The 18,360-nt window shown below is 46.2% G+C and overlaps 1 protein-coding gene across 1 annotated transcript in view; it reads left to right on the top strand.

The window, feature by feature from the left end:
- shdb (Src homology 2 domain containing transforming protein D, b) overlaps nt 1-16,545 on the top strand; it is a 21,253-nt gene extending 4,708 nt beyond the window's left edge. Inside the window, exons 4-8 of the mRNA XM_080000959.1 lie at nt 821-1,093; nt 9,523-9,603; nt 10,752-10,926; nt 12,232-12,351; nt 15,305-16,545. Coding sequence (XP_079857085.1) covers nt 821-1,093; nt 9,523-9,603; nt 10,752-10,926; nt 12,232-12,351; nt 15,305-15,491 — 836 coding nt within the window. The 3' untranslated portion in view covers nt 15,492-16,545. The remainder of the gene's footprint in view (nt 1-820; nt 1,094-9,522; nt 9,604-10,751; nt 10,927-12,231; nt 12,352-15,304) is intronic.
- The last annotated feature ends 1,815 nt before the right edge of the window (nt 16,546-18,360 follow it).

Raw genomic sequence — 18,360 nt, 5'->3', positions numbered from 1 at the left:
CTTGGTCGCCATGGAGACGGCCGGGGCGCAGTAACAGTGTGTCGTCGTCTTCTGAAGGTTGAAGTTTGCCTCTGCCTTTAACCAGTGAACAATCTCACCCAGTCATGGCACTCGTTCCTCTCGCATGATTGCACTGCACTTACTGAAGATGAACGACTTTCATTCCCCCCCCCCCCAAAAAATACATTTCTCCTTTTGGGAGAATAAAACAAAGTCGCTTCCCACATTAAAGACAAAGCTCCTGATGGCTGCCGTATCAGCTGTGGGGTGGTTCGTTATCGAGGCATCTGTTGTGTTGGAAAGCTTGTCTTTAGCTAATGTTTCAATACAGGATCCCTTTATTGCCCTTTCAGTCCAATGGAAGCATGGGGTGGGGGAAGTGTTTTTTAGAAGAAACACACTGAGGAAGTGATGGAAAATGTTGGAAGAAGCAATGTGGATGCTGTTGTAGCTGCTGTGATGCGGATGGATCAGGGATGTTGGGACGCCATTCTGTCCCTCCTGCTCAGCATCTCGCGCAAGGCCTAGTTAAGCTTCCACATATGAGCTGCTGATCTCACGGCAAGCTGTGCAAACATCATTTGTCTCCCTCCTCAAATTCTAGTCATGCTCGCGCTCAACAGGCATTTTGTTATTATTTGCTGGTACATATCATTTTGGTCTTTTGGCTTCATCCCTTTGAGCAATTATTTTTGCGCTCTGGCATGTCTCACACCTGGATTTATTATTATTATTTTTTAAACAGCCACGTTTCACATAATTATCTAAACACTAATTTGTTTGTGTGTGGATTTGTGGGATTTTGCATGTACTGCCACAGAGCTGCAGCGGGGTCCCGGAGGAGGACGGGCACGAGGCGGGGTGCAGCTCTACGACACCCCGTATGAAGACGAGCGGGGCAGGGGGATCGGCTTTGGAGACACCCTGGAAGAGCGGGGAGGAGGCCGGGCAATGGGTTTGGGCCTCAGCTATGGCGAGTCCCCAGAGGAGGGAAGGGAGAGCAGCAGGCTACCCCAAGACGACGAGAGGCCGGCGGACGAGTACGACCAACCCTGGGAATGGAAAAAGGACCACATCTCCAAAGCCTTCGCAGGTAACTGACAATACTGGAAACAACACCATATCAAATTATACAGCAGGTTGTTGGATTGAAAAAAAAGCAGAAGCTGGATTCATGCCCCACACACTGCTTTGCAAAATCTCTAGCAGCTACAGAACAGCACAAGGGTGGACCACAAGAATAAGAGAGGGCTGACAGGACTTTTTTATTTCCTGGAGGTATTCACGGCCTAACATTACGACAGTAAGGCCAGTGATAGCAAAGTACTTCATCGTCAAGGCAGTCGATCACGGGAGCATTTATGTTTATTATTGTCCGCTGACTGCCTTGACCTTCAATTTAAGCCTGGCTCCTCCTCCTCCTCAGTGCATCTCCAACGCCTTTACTTTAACTGTCACTGCACGGACCTTGAGTCTATTGGTTCAATCGCCACAATTCTGTCTGTCGGTCACGCTTTTGTCTTGCTCCACCGCTCACAAGCGCATTTGATGACTTTCATTGATTTTCTTTTTTTGTCTGACCACCATTCTTAGTGAGAACCGTACTGGCGAAGAAACACTTGATTTTTTTTGTCCAGAGGAACTCAAAAAATACGTGGGAACATTATTCCCCGAGTAGAACGTAAGGAAAGAAGGCTAATAAGAAGGTGAGAAGTAAGAGGGAGAGAGAGAGAGAGAGAGATTTAATTCTCTCTAATCGCTTGTATCAAAAAGTCAGACCACCGGCTACACTGTGTCAATCAAATTGCCAAAATGAAGACATTGAAACATAATTAGACAGAGGAGGGAGAGGTGAGATAATAGCAGAGATGCAGAGACTGAACGACAGAAGTACAGGAATGGATCCAAAGAAAGGGAAAGGGAAGAGAAGACAGAGGGATGGCTTGGCGAGGAGTAGATCAGTGTTAAGTGCGACACCGGGGCAAGCCGGCTTAATTGAGCTGCAGCGCCAAGTCAAGGAGGTCAAGGTGGAGTGATAATAAATCACCCTGCCTCTCACACCACTCCCCCCATGTTTTTCACAACACCCATCCCTCCATCCCCCCCATTCCTCTACTCTACCCACCCGTCCCCCCCTCGCCCCCTTCCTCCTCTCAGTTAATTACATGGTTACATGTGCGTGACTGATCCAGCGCTAATAGGAGAGTCATGGTCAGCACAATAGCTGGAGAATGCAACAGCTACACACCATCACACTCATCTGCAAACACATACTGTACACACACATATACATGCACACCATGTTGTGTCTGTAATCCCATTAAGCAGAGAAGTGCTGTGGAGGCGCCATAGCATTGAAAACGCTCGATGATTTATGAAAAAATATTTAAAAAAATTAAAGCCCTGATCACCTCTCGCCTTCTGAAAATGAATTTTTTTCAGTATACCCTTTGTCTCATTTTCCCCTTTTCTGCTCTTCCACTCTCCCTATGCAAAACACATACTTCCACAGTGCATGGCGTACAGCGGCATCAGAAAAGGCAGCGAGGGGAAAACTGTTTTGTGCGACTGGCACTGCCTGACCTCCTGTTTTTTCCACTCAGAGTCAGCACTCTGTCGGAGCAGACCAGGGCACTGAAGTGTAAACACACAAACACTATTTTCCATTCTCACATTTAATCCATATCCCCCGACCCACTCAGCGTTGCTAGGCAGGAGCTAAAGAGGAGGGAGGAAAGAATGATATAGAGGGAGAAATCAAGGAAGAGGGAAATATGGAGGTGGAGCAGGGTCGCCAGAATAGGGGGGGACACCGGGATTTTTTGTCCCCTCACTTACACATATTATGGAAAATGTTTTGTGGCGAGAATGTATAAGCCTTGGCGTGTCCTCATTACACAAGGTGCCTCTTTTTGTTGTTTTGCTCAATAAGGAAATTGAGTAAAATAAAGTACATCTAAAATAACAAGACAATGTTTTTATTTTCTTTATATAGAGGAATGGGACACGCAATCGCTCCCTCTCCAAAATCTCCATTACACACGGAGAAGAGGGAGACAGGGCCACAAATTGCGCCCTGAATCGCTCCCTCAAAAACATTTGGGGCTGAAGCCCCGGATGCCCACCCCTAACGACGCTACTGCCTACTGCTACAGGTAGATTGGGTCGGTGCCTGCCATTACGTGACGCGACTTGAAGAAACAATATGGTTATGTTTATTTAACCAATGAAATACCAGATGTTTATCTGAAGTTTATCAGCCAATAAATTCCACACTTCCACTTCCTCAGCCCCCTTCCCCCCTCTCATGTCCCCCCCACTATGTGTTATTGGTTTTATCAAAAAAAATAGGCAAAAGTCAACAGAAATAGAAATAAGATGCGAAAGGGAGGGGAGGAAGAGGAGGATCTGAAGAAGATTGACAGAAATAGAAAACGGATTGAAAGGATGCACAAAAGAGTCAATTGTCCTCGGAGAAAGAGAGAGGGAGGGAGGGAGGGAGGCAGTGGGGGACGTCCAAGGTTGTTGGATGTTTGTGGACGTCCAGAGGGGAGGAGCCTGGAGGAGCAATAATGGTCCTGGTGCTGTGGAGATGCAATGAGGAGGTGGTGGAGGAGGAGGAGGAGCAGCCGGAGGAGGAGGAGGGGAAGTCATGGCCATTCTGGCAGGGTGCAATCCGTCACCCAACAACACACACACACACATACACACATACACGCATACGCACACACAGTGACAGGCCCCCTCCCCTCCCTGGTGATGTGACACGCTTGCTCAGATAAACCGCTACGGGGGTCTGGGGGAGGGGGGCATGGTGATCTGCCAGCAGTCTCCGCCTCATCATCACCCTCCTACTGTCACACACATGCAGCAACACACCAGCATCCATCTGCAACCAGTGTTTCCTGCTCTGATTATCTCCATTCACCTCTCCGGGGTGAGAAGAGACAGTGTGGCACAAGTGAGCGTGAGCGGTGTGTTTGCCCTGTGCGTGCGTGCGTGTGCGTGCGTGTGCGTGCGTGTGCGTGCGCGCGTTGCATTAAGACGCTAATCGTTCTTGACAAATATCCCCGTATTATCATTTTCACAGTTTATGCTCATTGGAATGAATGGTGATGAGGATTTCTATTTTTTTAAGGTCTGTGAATACAATCAAAGACAAAATACTCCCAATTATTTTTGGAGTGTTTTTAATGATCACTCAAACTTGTCACAGAGAGATTAGCGGAGCCTGAGGTTGTTGATGGCATCGGGCCTCACGGTTTCCTTTTCGGTTTTAATTACAATGCTAGAAAGCTGTCACCGCTCTCTCCGCCGTTCAACCCAAATTACAGCGGCCATTAATTCCTGGAAGTCAATGGATGGTCCAGCAATGAGAGATTGGTCCAGCGGCCATTCAACACCAATTAGCGAGGTAATGAAAGGCACTGTCTCATTCGCTTCTTCACAGCCTTGTCTAATGAACAGCTGAATGGAGTGGTTTTAGGTGTTGGGTTTTCATGGTGATGTACAGGGGCGTACTGTTGAACAAGACGACCACTTGAGACACTTGTGTGCGTGCGTGCGTGCGTGCAGCCACGAAAGCAAGGGGGAAATATTTGGCTTTCGATTGCTGGTCTGATGCTGTTTCTCTCATTCTAAGCAGACTCCGCAGGCATCTTACTGCCCCCTCCATCAATTTCCTGGCACAGAGGAAGGGCCCTCACCCCCTTCGTTCTCCCTCCTTCACTTCCAACTACTTCCCTTTATCGCTTTCTTCTCTCTCTGTCTCGCTCTCTCGTGCCCTCCGTCTCTAATCCATCGCGGCGCCCCTTGCTCCTTCAGCGTGAAGTATTACTGACGTTAATGAAAAGGCTTTACCTCTGTGATTCCCTGCGAGAGGGGAGGGAAGGAGGGATGGGTGATAGAAATGGGGGAGGGCAGGGGGGAGCTAAGGAGGGGAAAGAGGGGAATGAAGAGATAATGTCCCACTTACACTGGGATGGCTGAAAGAGAGGTAGCCAGAGAGGCAATGACATGAAGCCACTAGGGAGTGGGGAAATTGAATCCCTGAAAAATAGATGTATAGAAAAGAAGGACAAGTAGTGAATGTGTGTCGCTTTTACGAGACAAAGCCGAAATAGCACAGGAAAGAAAAAAGCTCCTGCATCGTATGTTACATGGTGAAATCACCCTTTTTACAAAACAAAATGTGATTCTCAGAGTCAGTGTGTTAACGCATGCCATGAATTGGGGGGGGGGGGGTTTATCTGATTAATAACATTGATCTCGCTAAGCACCCTTCCTGCCTGTCCCGGCTTCTTTTGCCTCCCATAGGGATTGCAGCGAGGTAATCACACCAGCGCCCAACCTCATTCCCCTTTATATCTAGACTCCTGTGCACATTACACGGCGGATTAACAAAGTGGTCGTCCCCCACTGATAGCCTTGATAATATCTAGGGTGTGATGGGACCGTGTCCAAGTAGCGGGCGGAGGGGGCGTTGACATTGAAAACCATTGAAATTGGAAACTGTGAATCCTGGTTAAGGGGGTGGGGGGCGGACTGGGATTTTAATCCTCGGCATGAACTCCATTCTGATACTAATTAGAAATCCAAGAAGCGTGGCGTGGAAGTTGGCATGTCTCCTACAAAAAAGGTTATTAAAAATATATATATCTGTGTTGGTTGTGATGTTCTGTTTTAATTCTCTGAGGAAGAGACAATGTTTACTTCTACTAATACAAAAAGATGTTCAACCAGACTTCATATAATCATTGGAACAGCTACAGTAATAGGACTGGTCAACATCAACATAGTTTTCCTAAGTTTGGTTGGCGTCTAAAACATCTAAAAGTTCTATGATTCTCACCACTTGGCTCTACGCTGTGACCCTCGTCTACAGCCATTCCCACCTTTTCCCAAGCATGATTTATCAGAGCGGGATTTTTCCCAAATCGTTTGGGCAAGGTATCCGAAATGTCCTGTTTTGAATTCGTCCTCATCTTTTCATAGGAGAGACCAATATGACGACATTGACATTCAATGTAGCTTGCACCATGCAGGCTAAAACACATGAATCTGTAATTGATTGTTTTTCTACTTTTACGCTTCCATATAACCTGGATTGGGCAGATACAGTAGGATTCCTCTCTGAATACATTCAAATCGAGTGAATCATTTGACAGCCCTACTATATAGACTGTAATTTCCGAGCGAGAACTTTGCTGCATGTGGATGAATAGGGCATCGATGTCAATGCATGTCGTTTTTGTCCCCACACAGGCATAAGGTGTTAATTGTCTGCCCTTTCAGGTCTGTTTTGCCCGGCAGAAGGTCTTTGTGTGCAGAGGGGCAACAGAGTGCCAGGGCTGTTGCACAGCAGATGTCTTCATAAATGGACCAAATGAAGCTATTCTAACGCCTTGGTTTGCGCCTCATCTATTTCAAAGACTGATACTACCAGTGGCATTGGAAGGCTGGTTTTCTGTCAGTCAATTTGACATTTTCCTGGTGGGAATAAGGGGAAGAAAGGTTTTGTGGGGGTTTCTTTTTTTTTTGTAATTTGCTCCCTCACAGTCATGTATTTCCTGATAATTGATAGCAGGTGGTGGTTGAAACAGGCGTAAAAACGGGGTTTAGCTGGGCCACGAATGGCTGAATTGCTCTCACCTGCTTCATCATTTGCAAGGCTGAGCTGGAGGAAAGGGGCTCCTTTGTATCAGATGAACAATGAATTTAGTAGATGTTTAACTCAGATTGTGATAAGGGCTTTAAGCATCCATGTGCCTTTGTCCTCCCTGTCAGACCGCGAAAAGTGTCTGTCATTATCTCACGCTAATGGCCAAAGCAGCAAGCAAACAGTCCCCCATGCAAAGCAGATCCACAGGTTCCCATTTAGAGTAAATGGAAGCCAGGTGTGTGTGTGTGTGTGTGTGTGTGTGTGTGTGTGTGTGTGTGTGTGTGTGTGTGTGTGTGTGTGTGTGTGTGTGTGTGTGTGTGTGTGTGTGTGTGTGTGTGTGTGTGTGTGTGTGTGTGTGTGATGTAGGTAGAATGGGGAGGGGAGGGGGTTATAAATGATTGGTATTCTTCTTTCATCCTGAAAATGAGGAGCCCAGATGTTTTTGGAATGGTTGTGTGTGTCAGTTGCTTTGAGCCTGTGTAATCGCTTGACCGGGCGGTTTGTACGGGGTTAATTATCCAGCAGCAACAGAAACAGGGTCAAACCGAAAGTTATGAAGTCGGATGCAGACGAAACATGCGTAGCTCCCCCGACGGCACGAGAGCCACGGCCCTTTTCTTTGTACAACACACACACACACACACACACACACACACACACACACACACACACACAATCAGAAGACCGCAAAGTAGTTCTACATCAAACAAAATGTCCTTGGTTTTACATATAGACAGGAATCCTTGCAGACTGAGCCGTCATCCAAACACAAGATTGATTCTCCAGGAATCTTTCCCGTAATCAGTTTGCTTGCCAATATCTGCTCTAATCTACCAAAATGGCTGTGCAGATTTCTAGATTAGAAATAGATTATTTTTGGCTACAGTGAGCTATGTGTTGGAGGAGGAAAAACTATATGATGGAAGTCTTTTAAAAATGAGCAGTCCGAAAAGGTACATTTTCCCCTGAAGGAAACCAGTTAGCAGACCTGAATCTACACCAAAGATACACAGCGACACATAGGCATTGTAAGCAGCTACAAGAGGATTTTACTACACATCCCAGGATATCCCTGGCGTTGAATACAGTTTAGAAATCACAGACAGAGCAGACACCCAAACACCACAAAAGATAGATCTGGTTGGAATTTTCGTACAGTACTTGCCGAGACTCTTCTTATCTTGTGTTAAAATGTCTTATCTCAGATGGATACTTGAGTCTGACTGCATTCTTTCACTTCTTATTCCACCTTATTTTGGGCTCTTTAGCTCTTTTGCGAGGTGTCGCATGGTGGAGGGCAGGAAGGAGAGCGGTGGCATTAAGAGGAAGGTGTGGTGGTATTTAAGAATATCTCTCGTGTGTGTGTGTGTGTGTGTGTGTGTGTGTGTGTGTGTGTGTGTGTGTGTGTGTGTGTGTGTGTGTGTGTGCGTGTGTGCGTGCGTGCGTGCCGAAGTGCGTGCGTGCGTGCGTGCCGAAGTGCGTGCGTGCCGAAGTGCGTGCGTGCGTGCGTGCCGAAGTGCGTGCGTGCGTGCGTGCCGAAGTGCGTGCGTGCGTGCCGAAGTGCGTGCCAAAGTGCGTGCGTGCGCATGCATGTGTGCGTGCCGAAGTGTGTCGCTCCAAGCGAGCTTGCGTGTCTCTCAAAGCGGGGTGCCAGGCCACATTTTTAATCCTGGCTTCAGCGGAGGTGCCGCCCTGCTCCAGATGGGGCCATTGTGCTGCGCCAAGCATCAATAATTCACAGAGAGCCAGAGAAAGTGGTGGAGTGTGTCTGCCTGCTCAATAATTAACGAGGGAGGGAGAGCGGCATGTATGTACAGCCCGGGTCCCTCTCAAAATGCCCATTCAGGCGGCCTTTGATGTTCCAGACCTTGGGGGTCTTTGGATGTGTCAGCTCATTAAGATGTCACCCCACACACACACACACACACGCACACACACACACACACCCTTTCCCTTTATTTGTTTTGTAATCCACTTTCACTGTGTGTGTCTGTGCGCGTGTCGGGTGGGTGGTCGGGCAGGTGAATGTGAATGTGAGTGTGAGGCAAAATTGCAGAGTGTGTTTGTGCGTGCGTGCGTGTGCGGTTACCAGTGAGTCTGCAGTAATGAGTGTTGGATAGTTGCCTGCCATGGGAGATAATAGGGTATTTTTGGTTCAGTCTCACTTCACAGCCAACGCTGCTCTCCCACCTGCTGTAGGTAAAATGCTCATAGTGCTCCAATTCCCAATGTGTATCCGGTCGCACGCATTGCTCAGGGCATTGTCAGTCCCATCAGTCAAAGCACGACATGCAACGTCGCAGCGAAGGAGACGTCACATTTTGTTCTCATTGCGTTCAGCGCTACGAGGCCATTTCCTGTTCGAGGGGAGTTCAGAGGACTATAAATAATGTAATCTGTGACCTCTCCTGTCCTCCATGGCTTCTTCCCTTCCTCCTATGTAGTAAACGGCTTGAAACGCAGGGTGTAAAATCCTCTTTGCCGGAGTTTTATTCTTAGTGATACAGTATGAGCGGCAGAGGAGAGGAGGCGGTAGGTGCAGTCTTCTTCTGACTTCTCCTCCTCATAACGGGAGGTTCATGTAACTTCTCAAGACAGCGACTCATTGTCTGCTGCACACACACACACACAAACACATACACACACATACACACAGGCTGTTTTCGTTTCCTTTCTCGAGAAGAAGATGATTATCATTTTTACAAGTGTGACTTGACTGTGAATTTGTAATTTTTCGACGACTAAGAAGTCCGTCGGACAATAAAACTCAGGCTAGTATGAATCCATGTGGCTTTAAATCATTTAATACCGGCTCTTCTTTCGCTCCACTCCTCCCTTGCTCCTCCACCCCTCCTGGTTAGAAATGAGGGAGGAGCTGTCGGAGTTGCCCTGGCCCGCCCCTGTGTGCCAGTTGGAGGAGGAGCCCTCCGTCAGAGAGCCAGGTGATCTCTGACCTCTTACCCTTACCCTAACCTCCCCACCCCCCCACCCCCACTTAACCAGCTTCCCAAAGTCACCCTGACCCCCGTGGCAGCACCCCCTATTGTCCCGCATCTGCCCTGCCTCCACCCTGGACCCCACCCCAATGTACTGCATCTGCCCTGCCTGACCCCCACCTTGGCTTGCTGCTTGTATGAATACAACTGGCTGGTGGTGGGAGATTTGGGGTTTTTAAAGTCACCTTATGAAAATGAAACCCCCCAAACCCCCCTTCCTACAGTGGGAAAGGGGAATGTTTGAGTCATGAAATACTAAAAAAAAAAAAATGCTTGTGTTGTCAAGGTAGAGGTCCAAGCAGCTAACACACATTTGAATATCATGCCACTTGTATGATTTAGCTTTTTTTTTTTTTTTTTTTTGAATAATAACTATGAAATAATATTTATATAGCACTATAACAGAGGTTACAACGCACTTCACATATTTAAAAAGACACAGATGAGAGACAACTGTGTAAAATAGATATAATAATTCTAATAAAAAGAAATGGCAATGAAATCCATTGGACTAGTGATACAAGTTAAAAGAAAATAAATCGCCGTTGTCAGAGCCACGATTCGGAGCTGCTGTTAAAGCTCTGAATCCTCCTTCCTACTGAGGAAGGGGAGACCGTTTCCACCTTCATGCAACTGCAGAGTCCCATTTCTTGATTGGCTGAACCTGCACTTTCTTTACTTTTGTAGAGCTTTGTTCTCCCTGCTTTGTCTCTTTCTTTTTTTCTTCTCCCTTAGTCTATCTATGGAAATGAGTAGGGCTTGGATTCTTGTCCGTTTATTACATGTTTGTATTTTGGTTTTCTTTAGGCTCTAAGCTCTGTTTTTAAGGCCTCTTAACACTTGAAAAGTAGCATGAATTCTGCTGCTTCCCTCTCCCGTGGTTTTTGTCACCGTGTGCATCTGCACTGTCGTAACGACCACGCTGATAAAGGGGATTAAACGTGACTCTCCAAATTCAGTGGGAGGTTTCTGTGATCTGCTGCGTGGGTGGCTCTGAACACCAGCAGGTATGATGTGATGATTAAAGCCCTCTTTGTCAATAGTGCAGTTCAAACATTGTGACTTCTCTCACTCCCTCTTTCCTCTCCAAACAGTGCAGTTCGACAGTGCCGAGTGGGATCGCTCCTCACCCCCGACGGAGCGGTTGCGTCCGCCGGGGCCCAGGTCCAGCCCGCTGGCCGGGGGGGGCGTGAAGTTCCGGATGCCCCAGGAGGGACACTCCATGGTGGGGGAGAGGGTGGACCCCTCCCTGCCACTGGAAAAACAGGTGTATGTACTGTAGGACATGTTGGGTTGTGAGGATCTCTAAAAGATATATATATATTAAAAAAAAAAAAAAAAAAAAAAGTGTGTGTGTTTTGGTTTACACTGGAAACTCTATTAGTTTGGAGTTTGCCTGCAGTATTGTCGCCAAGAGAAATTTCCAGACATTTATTACCCTTGGCCACAAACAAAGCCCAAAAATCCATCCTAGTTTATTGCATTGCACTTTGATCTAATAAGCTGGCACGCACATAAAAACCAAACGGTTATATGTTTGGCTAAGTGTCACTCATCAGCGCTTATAGAATTACCAACGTTCAGGATGATAAATAATTAAGTCGGGCGTTAAAAGCACAGTTACTTTACACTTGTAATTTCAAACATCATTGGTGTAATTTATCCACTGCATCTGTACACATAGAGGGCGATTTAACTAATGAAATGCAAATATGAGACAACCCTCCAGAAAAGTAGGGACGCACAGGCACACACACACACACAGTGTGTGGTAGATTCTTATTCTGCCCCATTACTCTTCAATAGTCTCCCAGGGCTTTTAGCGCATCCCTGTTCCCCTTGAGCTCAGTTTTAGACAGACAAACACAGCGTCTTATTTAACCTGTAGAATTCACCATCTATTGTGTTCTCAGGCCTCTTAAATGAAAATAAAAATGCTGAATGCACATCACAACTCCTTGTAGCTTATTGCATCTGTACTGATAATAATAAAGAAGCACTTAACACTTTGAAATATTGGAGATAAACTGTTATTTCACAACACAGAATATGTTAATTCACCTCTCCTCTCTATAATCATTGGACTGTCAAGGAAGAGGTCCATGCAGCTAACACACAGTTAATGATCATACCACTGTACACTATGATATTCATAACTTAATTCATACAGAACCCATCAAAACAGAGGTTACAGAGATTTGCAGATTGACAGATTAAAATACACAGATTATATACAATTGTGTAAAAAATAAGTAATAGTTAAAAAAAAATGCTGCACTAAAATCCATTTTAATCGTGAGGGGAAAAAAGCATTAAATGTAAAACCCCTTGAATATGGAAAGTTAGAAAAAATAATCATGCATGAAACATGGTAAAAGTGCATACTTGAATATAAAGGCCAAAAAAATGTGTGTAATGTACTCAACTGACCCTTCTTCAGACATATTTTCAAAAGTATAAAAAGTATTAAAAGCTTTTCTTTTTTCGATGAAAATGTGAAAAGTAAAAAAAAAAAAAAAAATAATCACATTTCTGACCTGTCCCTTTCTGACCTGTGTGTTCTTGATCTGCCAGTTGGTACCACGGTGCTCTGTCCCGTTCGGAGGCAGAGTCTCTCCTGACTCTGTGTAAGGAATGCAGCTACCTGGTGAGAAACAGCCAGACCAGCCGCTGTGACTATTCCCTCTCTCTACGGTATGACACACAGACCCCTATATACAGCACACACACACAGACCTTAACAGTGACCCACTTTGTCACAACGATGATATGGATTCAAATTGGAGGGCTGGGTATTGGGCGGGATCTCACAAAAGGGTCATTTTGCGATTCTATATCAATAATAATATTGACATATTATACATAATTTGCGGGATAATGTGCAGCTCCTGAGTCATGCGGAGAAGTGGTTTCCCATGGCAACGGCTGTTATTATCTGACAGAGGTCATTATTCAGAAATAACTGACTGCTGATTGGCGCTATTGACCAATCAGAACTGAGTATTTCACAGAGCCATGTAATAAAATTAAATTATTGCTATCAACTTTTCAGTTTACCAATGGACGAGCAATATTTCACAAGGCAAATTCACTCTAATACAGAAATGTTTGATTCAAGTGGAAAATGGTTGAATAACTTTCAAAAAAAGTGTGGCATCACCTAATTTACTTCATATGTAATAAAACTCTTGAACTTGTCACTTTTTTGGAATACTTTTTGGGGTTAGTTTTTCCTGTATGACTGTTGCATGACGCTAATTTGTTCCCGTGCCCATGTTTGTTTGAAGCCCTCTCCACCGCCGCCGATCTCATCTGCATCATTCTCCACACCTCCTCCATCTGTCTCTCCGCTTCTCTTCCAAACTTCTCTCTCGCTTTCCCTCCTCCTTTTTTCCCCTCACTTGAAATCGTGGGGGTAATGAATCCTCTCCCGGCGCTCATCCTCATCCTCATCGTCGCCAAGCAATATGGCCGATCTGATGAAATCTCCTCCGCGTAATTCCTGCGAGGATCCGAATCGGCTTTGGCCCCTGCATCTCCTTTACTCGCCCCATCCTCAGCTCCTCTCTTCTGTGGCCTCTCCCCGTGGCCCCGGCAGGCCATCTAAGTGGTAATCAGTAGGTAGAGCACACTTCAGAGCACACATCAGCCTCCGCCTAATCACTAATGAATATGAATTACCTTCTGTGGGCCACACATCGAGAGAATGAGGCACAGAAGGAGCGCACCCAAGGAAGAGGAAGAGCGGGAGGGGGGGTGTGTGGTGGGGGGGCGGCACGGAATGTCATCACGTTGTGCTGACATACAAACAAGCTCATGCATTACTCATGTAGATGGATCGTGTGACCGTTAAATACACACATGCACGTGGCAACGCGCACACTCATTCGCTCCTGCGTCAAGGTCACAGTAAAGTGGCCTTCATTTACCAAATACGAGAACGTGAGAGGTGAAGGAGGCACGTCATCATCATCATCATCATTAAAACAAAAAAGAGTTCTCTATTTCTGCTGTGTGTGCGCTTGGACGTGGTTAAATTGAAGGTCAGTTGATTTGACAAATAATAAGTGAGCGGGGGGGGGTGGCTTAGGAGAGCTCCAATTTCTTAGTGAAATGAGGAAAAACATGGTACGATCAGGGGAAAAGGAGTGCGGTATCTTCTGACTTGAAAAATGAGGTTGTATCGTTCCCTTTTTGTTCGTCCATGACTGGGTGAGCATAGAAGACAGTTAAAGAGACAAATTAGTGATAGATGAAGGCAAAATCCCTTTTTCTCTTATATTTCCTTTCTTGGCTCTGTCGGTGTCAATACTTTAAAGTGGAATCCCATGAGAATGTCTGTGTTGGGTGGATTACACAACAAGACCCAGAATTCCATTCGAAACTGCGACATTTCACCCTTGTCTTCGCTCGAAGACGATCAAATTGATTTTTAGAAAATAGCAGTCTTCTGGTCAGTTGATTTGTTATTTATTATTATTATTTGTTGTTTAAAAACTGACAATGTGTTTTGGCAGGTTAACCGGAATGGCACCAACGCCCACATTGCTCAGTATTACTAATGTTCCCTTCCACCAGACGCCTGTTTGCATCTACATCATGTCAGTGATTCTGTCTCCATCTTTGTCCTTAATGTTATCCTACTGTACTCTAAGTCTAATGTAAAAAGTCAACGTCATTGTTTTATATACTTAAGAGTATCCCTCGAAATTATAAAATTCCATTTACGCAGTCTATTCTGCTCAACACCAGGCACCACGGCGAGGCGTGGTGTAGCTTGTTAACTAAATGTTAAATCCATGTGACAGAAAAGAGCCAGTACAAAGTGAGTCACCAATGAAACAGACAGGCCCACCGCACTTCAAACCAACATGAATATTGAAATGTCGCTACGGCAGCCTTTAGTCTATACTGAGATCAAAGAAATCCACAAAAACAAGAGGCGGGATTTCAACGGGCGCGTCCCTCTTACTTTGAACGTCGGCGTGATCATGTGTCTGGTGCAGGGCGCTGTGTGTGGGGCAAAAAAAGCTCTCCAGCGTCTGTCGGACGGTTTGTTGATGAGTGCATTTGTGTTCTGCTGCTTCTTACATTTTTATTTTTGTTTACTGGAGTAATGACAAATCACAGGGGGGGCCAATTTCATTACCATAACCCCCCCCTCGCCTTTTTTTCTAATTAGACTGGGTGACTGGTTCTTAAAGGGGACAGCCCTCTCTGGCTGGCCGACTCTATTGTCCTTCATTCTTCTTCCTCTCCCTCTCTCTCTACTTAGCTCGTGTAATAACTGCCTTTGTCTGTCCTCTTGCCTGCCATTATCCAACTCCTCCACCCATCTCAGCCTCCCCACCATCTTTCCCTCCGCTCGTCTTGGTGCCATAAAACTGTGACACGGTGCTAAATCTCGAGTAATAATAGGCCATAAAGGTGCGAGAGAAGTAGTCGGTAAATCCAGTTCTTGTCACTCTTGTTTTATCGTTGTTCTAAGGTGGTGCGGCATGGTTCATGTTTGCTTTGTTTGCCTCTTGCGTTATTTTTTCTTCTTCTCTCTCTCTCTCTCTCTCTCTCTCTCTCTCTCTCTCTCTTACCCTCTACTCTTGCTCACCTACTCAATCCATTCATTGTTTATCCAACTTTCTGGTCCCAGGAGCTGCCAGGGTTTCATGCACATGAAGTTCACCCAGTGCAAAGACGGAAAGTACGTGCTGGGGCAGAACAGTCCACTCTTCGACAGCATCCCAGAGGTCATCCACTTCTACACCACACACAAACTACCGATCCGGGGGGCCGAGCACCTGTCACTGTGGTTCCCCGTTCTGGTCCAAACACTGTGATCGGCCCCGACGCCCCTTCCTTTCCCTCCCCCGTGCCTCCGGGGGGGGTTTGTCGGGATATTCTTACTGACTGTTTGAATGTTTGCTGGGACCGTCCCAGGCGACCATCAGTGCAGGGCGTTCATTGGAACAGACTATGGATGACACAGCGCCCTCGCCCACCCTCACTGTTGTACTCGTGCCAAGCATATCGTATGTCTCGGGGAATCGATTCACGCGCAATGCAATACCATAACTTTAAGGCCACCTTTTTCTGTAACTCCACTGTTCTGTGTCTTCTCTCTGGACCGAAGAAGAAGGTGGGGGGTGGACGTCCCAAAGGCTCTGCTTGCCACTTATCAAATGTCAGCTGGAAAAGGGTCGAGAGGAAAAAGTCGTCGAAAAGAGTGTGAGTGTGTTGAACCCAACCCAGCCCCAGAGAACTCTTGCCAACAGTGGAACTAGATCCAAATACGACCGCTACGCAAACGCTCTTCTCTTCAGCAATATTACTGTGATCCGTTGAAAAACCTCACAATCTCTACTTGGCGGATTATTGTACTTTACGACCTTTCTAAAGGGTTTATGATATTCAGTTTCAAACAGGACATAAAAATGCTCTCTAACTTGACTCTACACTTGACTTTTTTTTTTTTCTTGAGATCTGGCTACAGTCTGTATTCTGTTCTGCATTGTCCTGCCGCTTAATATTGAAGACTTGCTTGTGCCACGCGTCGACATGTTTGGTGTCAGTTTCTCACCCTCAGCAACAGATGAGCCGTTGTGTTGGTTCCTGCATTTGACCTCATTGACCTGCATCCCCTTCTCAGTCAGCTCTGTTGTGTTTGCGACTGGCTCTGCAAAACACAACTCGCCGCAGAGGTTGTCTCTCTGCTATTTTCTCAGTGCTTGGGAAAGGCTCCACGGGACAAATCCAAAGCCAAGAGGTGCTAATCTGGAAACATTGATCTCTCTGAGAAACTCTTGAGAAAACCCTTTTTTTTTTATGTTGGCCCCGATTACACAAACCTTTTCTAAAGTGTCTTAGATCCCAAATGTTTGCTTGCCCAATTGATGCCACCCTTGTCAGGTTTGTCCCCCACTTCTTGAGATGTGGGAATGGGTCCCCAAACGCTGCTGTCTGGTGGCAGAGCAGCATATCGGTACAACTTGCAACGTGTCATGGGTTAAAACACATGAGATTTGGGGAGGTTTGACGCCGCAGACTTCCGTCGAACCAAATCGAATCAATTTTACATTTTATTTTCTTTGTTCTTCTTTTATCTGCTGTACTCTTTTTACCTGAGTTTGCTTACTTTGTGTTGTGTGCTCAATCTCTTGTACTCCAGGAACGACAGATCACTCTGTAGCTGCAGTGTTTGAAGCATCTCATCTGTGGTTAAAACAATAAAGTCTTTCTAAAGAGCCTTTAGTCCTGTATGTGGATTCGTCCTTGTGGTCCTGGGGGGTTTAAGTCTTCCGCTTAAAGGATATAGCTCATTATGTTTGTTGTAATAAACACTGTTCTCGGCAGTCCAGAGCGAGGGAAGAGGTGCACAAAGGACTTGGCAAAACTATATGATTCACATATTCCAGAACGAGCACACAGACACACACAGGAACATCCATGCACACTCTAACACACAGGCTTTCCTCCATCCATTAACAGCAGGGTGAGAGAGAGGGGGTGGGCGGGTGGGGGGGGGGTTAGGCTGAGATGGTGTGGAAGCAGCCCTCATTATTTGAGGTGCAAGGCATTGAAAGGCGCTGGGATTGCTTTCATTACGGAGCCAAATGAAATAGCGGCGGCTGATTACCCGCGTGACGGAGAGAGGAGACGGGCTGGATCACATCTCCACAGTGAAAAAGGGAGAGGGAGAGACACAGGAGGGAGAGGAAGGGTAAGGAGGCGTAAGCGGCCTGGCTCCACTCCTCTAACAAGACTCCAAACAAGTGTGTGTTTGCCCGCGTGTGTGTGTGTGCTTTTGGAGGAGGGGCTGGGGGAATTTGTGAATTTAAAAGAGAGAGACACAGCAGTAGAAAAGGGGGAGGTGGTGATATTCCCATTCCCCAAACTATGCTTCCAGGGGGAGGGATATGAATTATGACAGTGGCGCAGTAGAATGTGCAAAAAAATCTAACAGAAACGATGCTCAGACTTCCAAGCCTTTGTTCAAACCCTTTGTGGGCATCTTTGTTTCTGCTTAACACCTCACAGCTAGCTGAGGGAGTATCTGTAAGAAACTGGCTGCGTGAGTCCAGGTCTGAACAAATGCCGAAAATGTCCCCACATTACACCATCGCATTGTGGGAGTATGTATCCACAGCTGTCTTATCAGGAATAGATTGTGTGTGTGTGTGTGTGTGTGTGTGTGTGTGTGTGTGTGTGTGTGTGTGTGTGTGTGTGTGTGGATGATTATACGGTGACGGCAGCTGGTAATCTATCAGAACCAACACCTGTGATCACAGCGGAGCCAGAGGAAGTGTCAGGGAGAGACATAGTATAAGAGACAAATGTGCACACAAGTGTGTCCATACACACACAGGGACACATACAGTACGTACTAGAGTATATACAGCGTATACCCAAACGCTTTGTAAAGGGACATCTGTTCAAACAGAATGACCATCAGCGATGATTACATTCCATTTTTTTTTTGGTGGCATAATAATTGTAATTTAAAAGCTTGATGCCATGTAATATGCTTTGCTATAGTGCTTAAAGCTGTTTACGTTCCGTACATTATCTCCCGTCTGAGCTTCCTTGTCCAACATACGCAAAATTCTGTCCACATTCCCAGGCCATGCATTTCAGATCCAGACCACCGCCCCCCCTCCCCTGGCCCCCACCCCATCACCCCCCCCCCCCCATCTCAGACTTGTTGATCCC

This window comes from Zeus faber (genome assembly GCF_960531495.2).
Source record: "Zeus faber genome assembly, chromosome: 1".
Lineage (NCBI taxonomy): Eukaryota > Metazoa > Chordata > Actinopteri > Zeiformes > Zeidae > Zeus > Zeus faber.
Note: the sequence above shows the minus strand (reverse complement) of the source record. Positions and strands in the feature narration are given on the sequence as shown.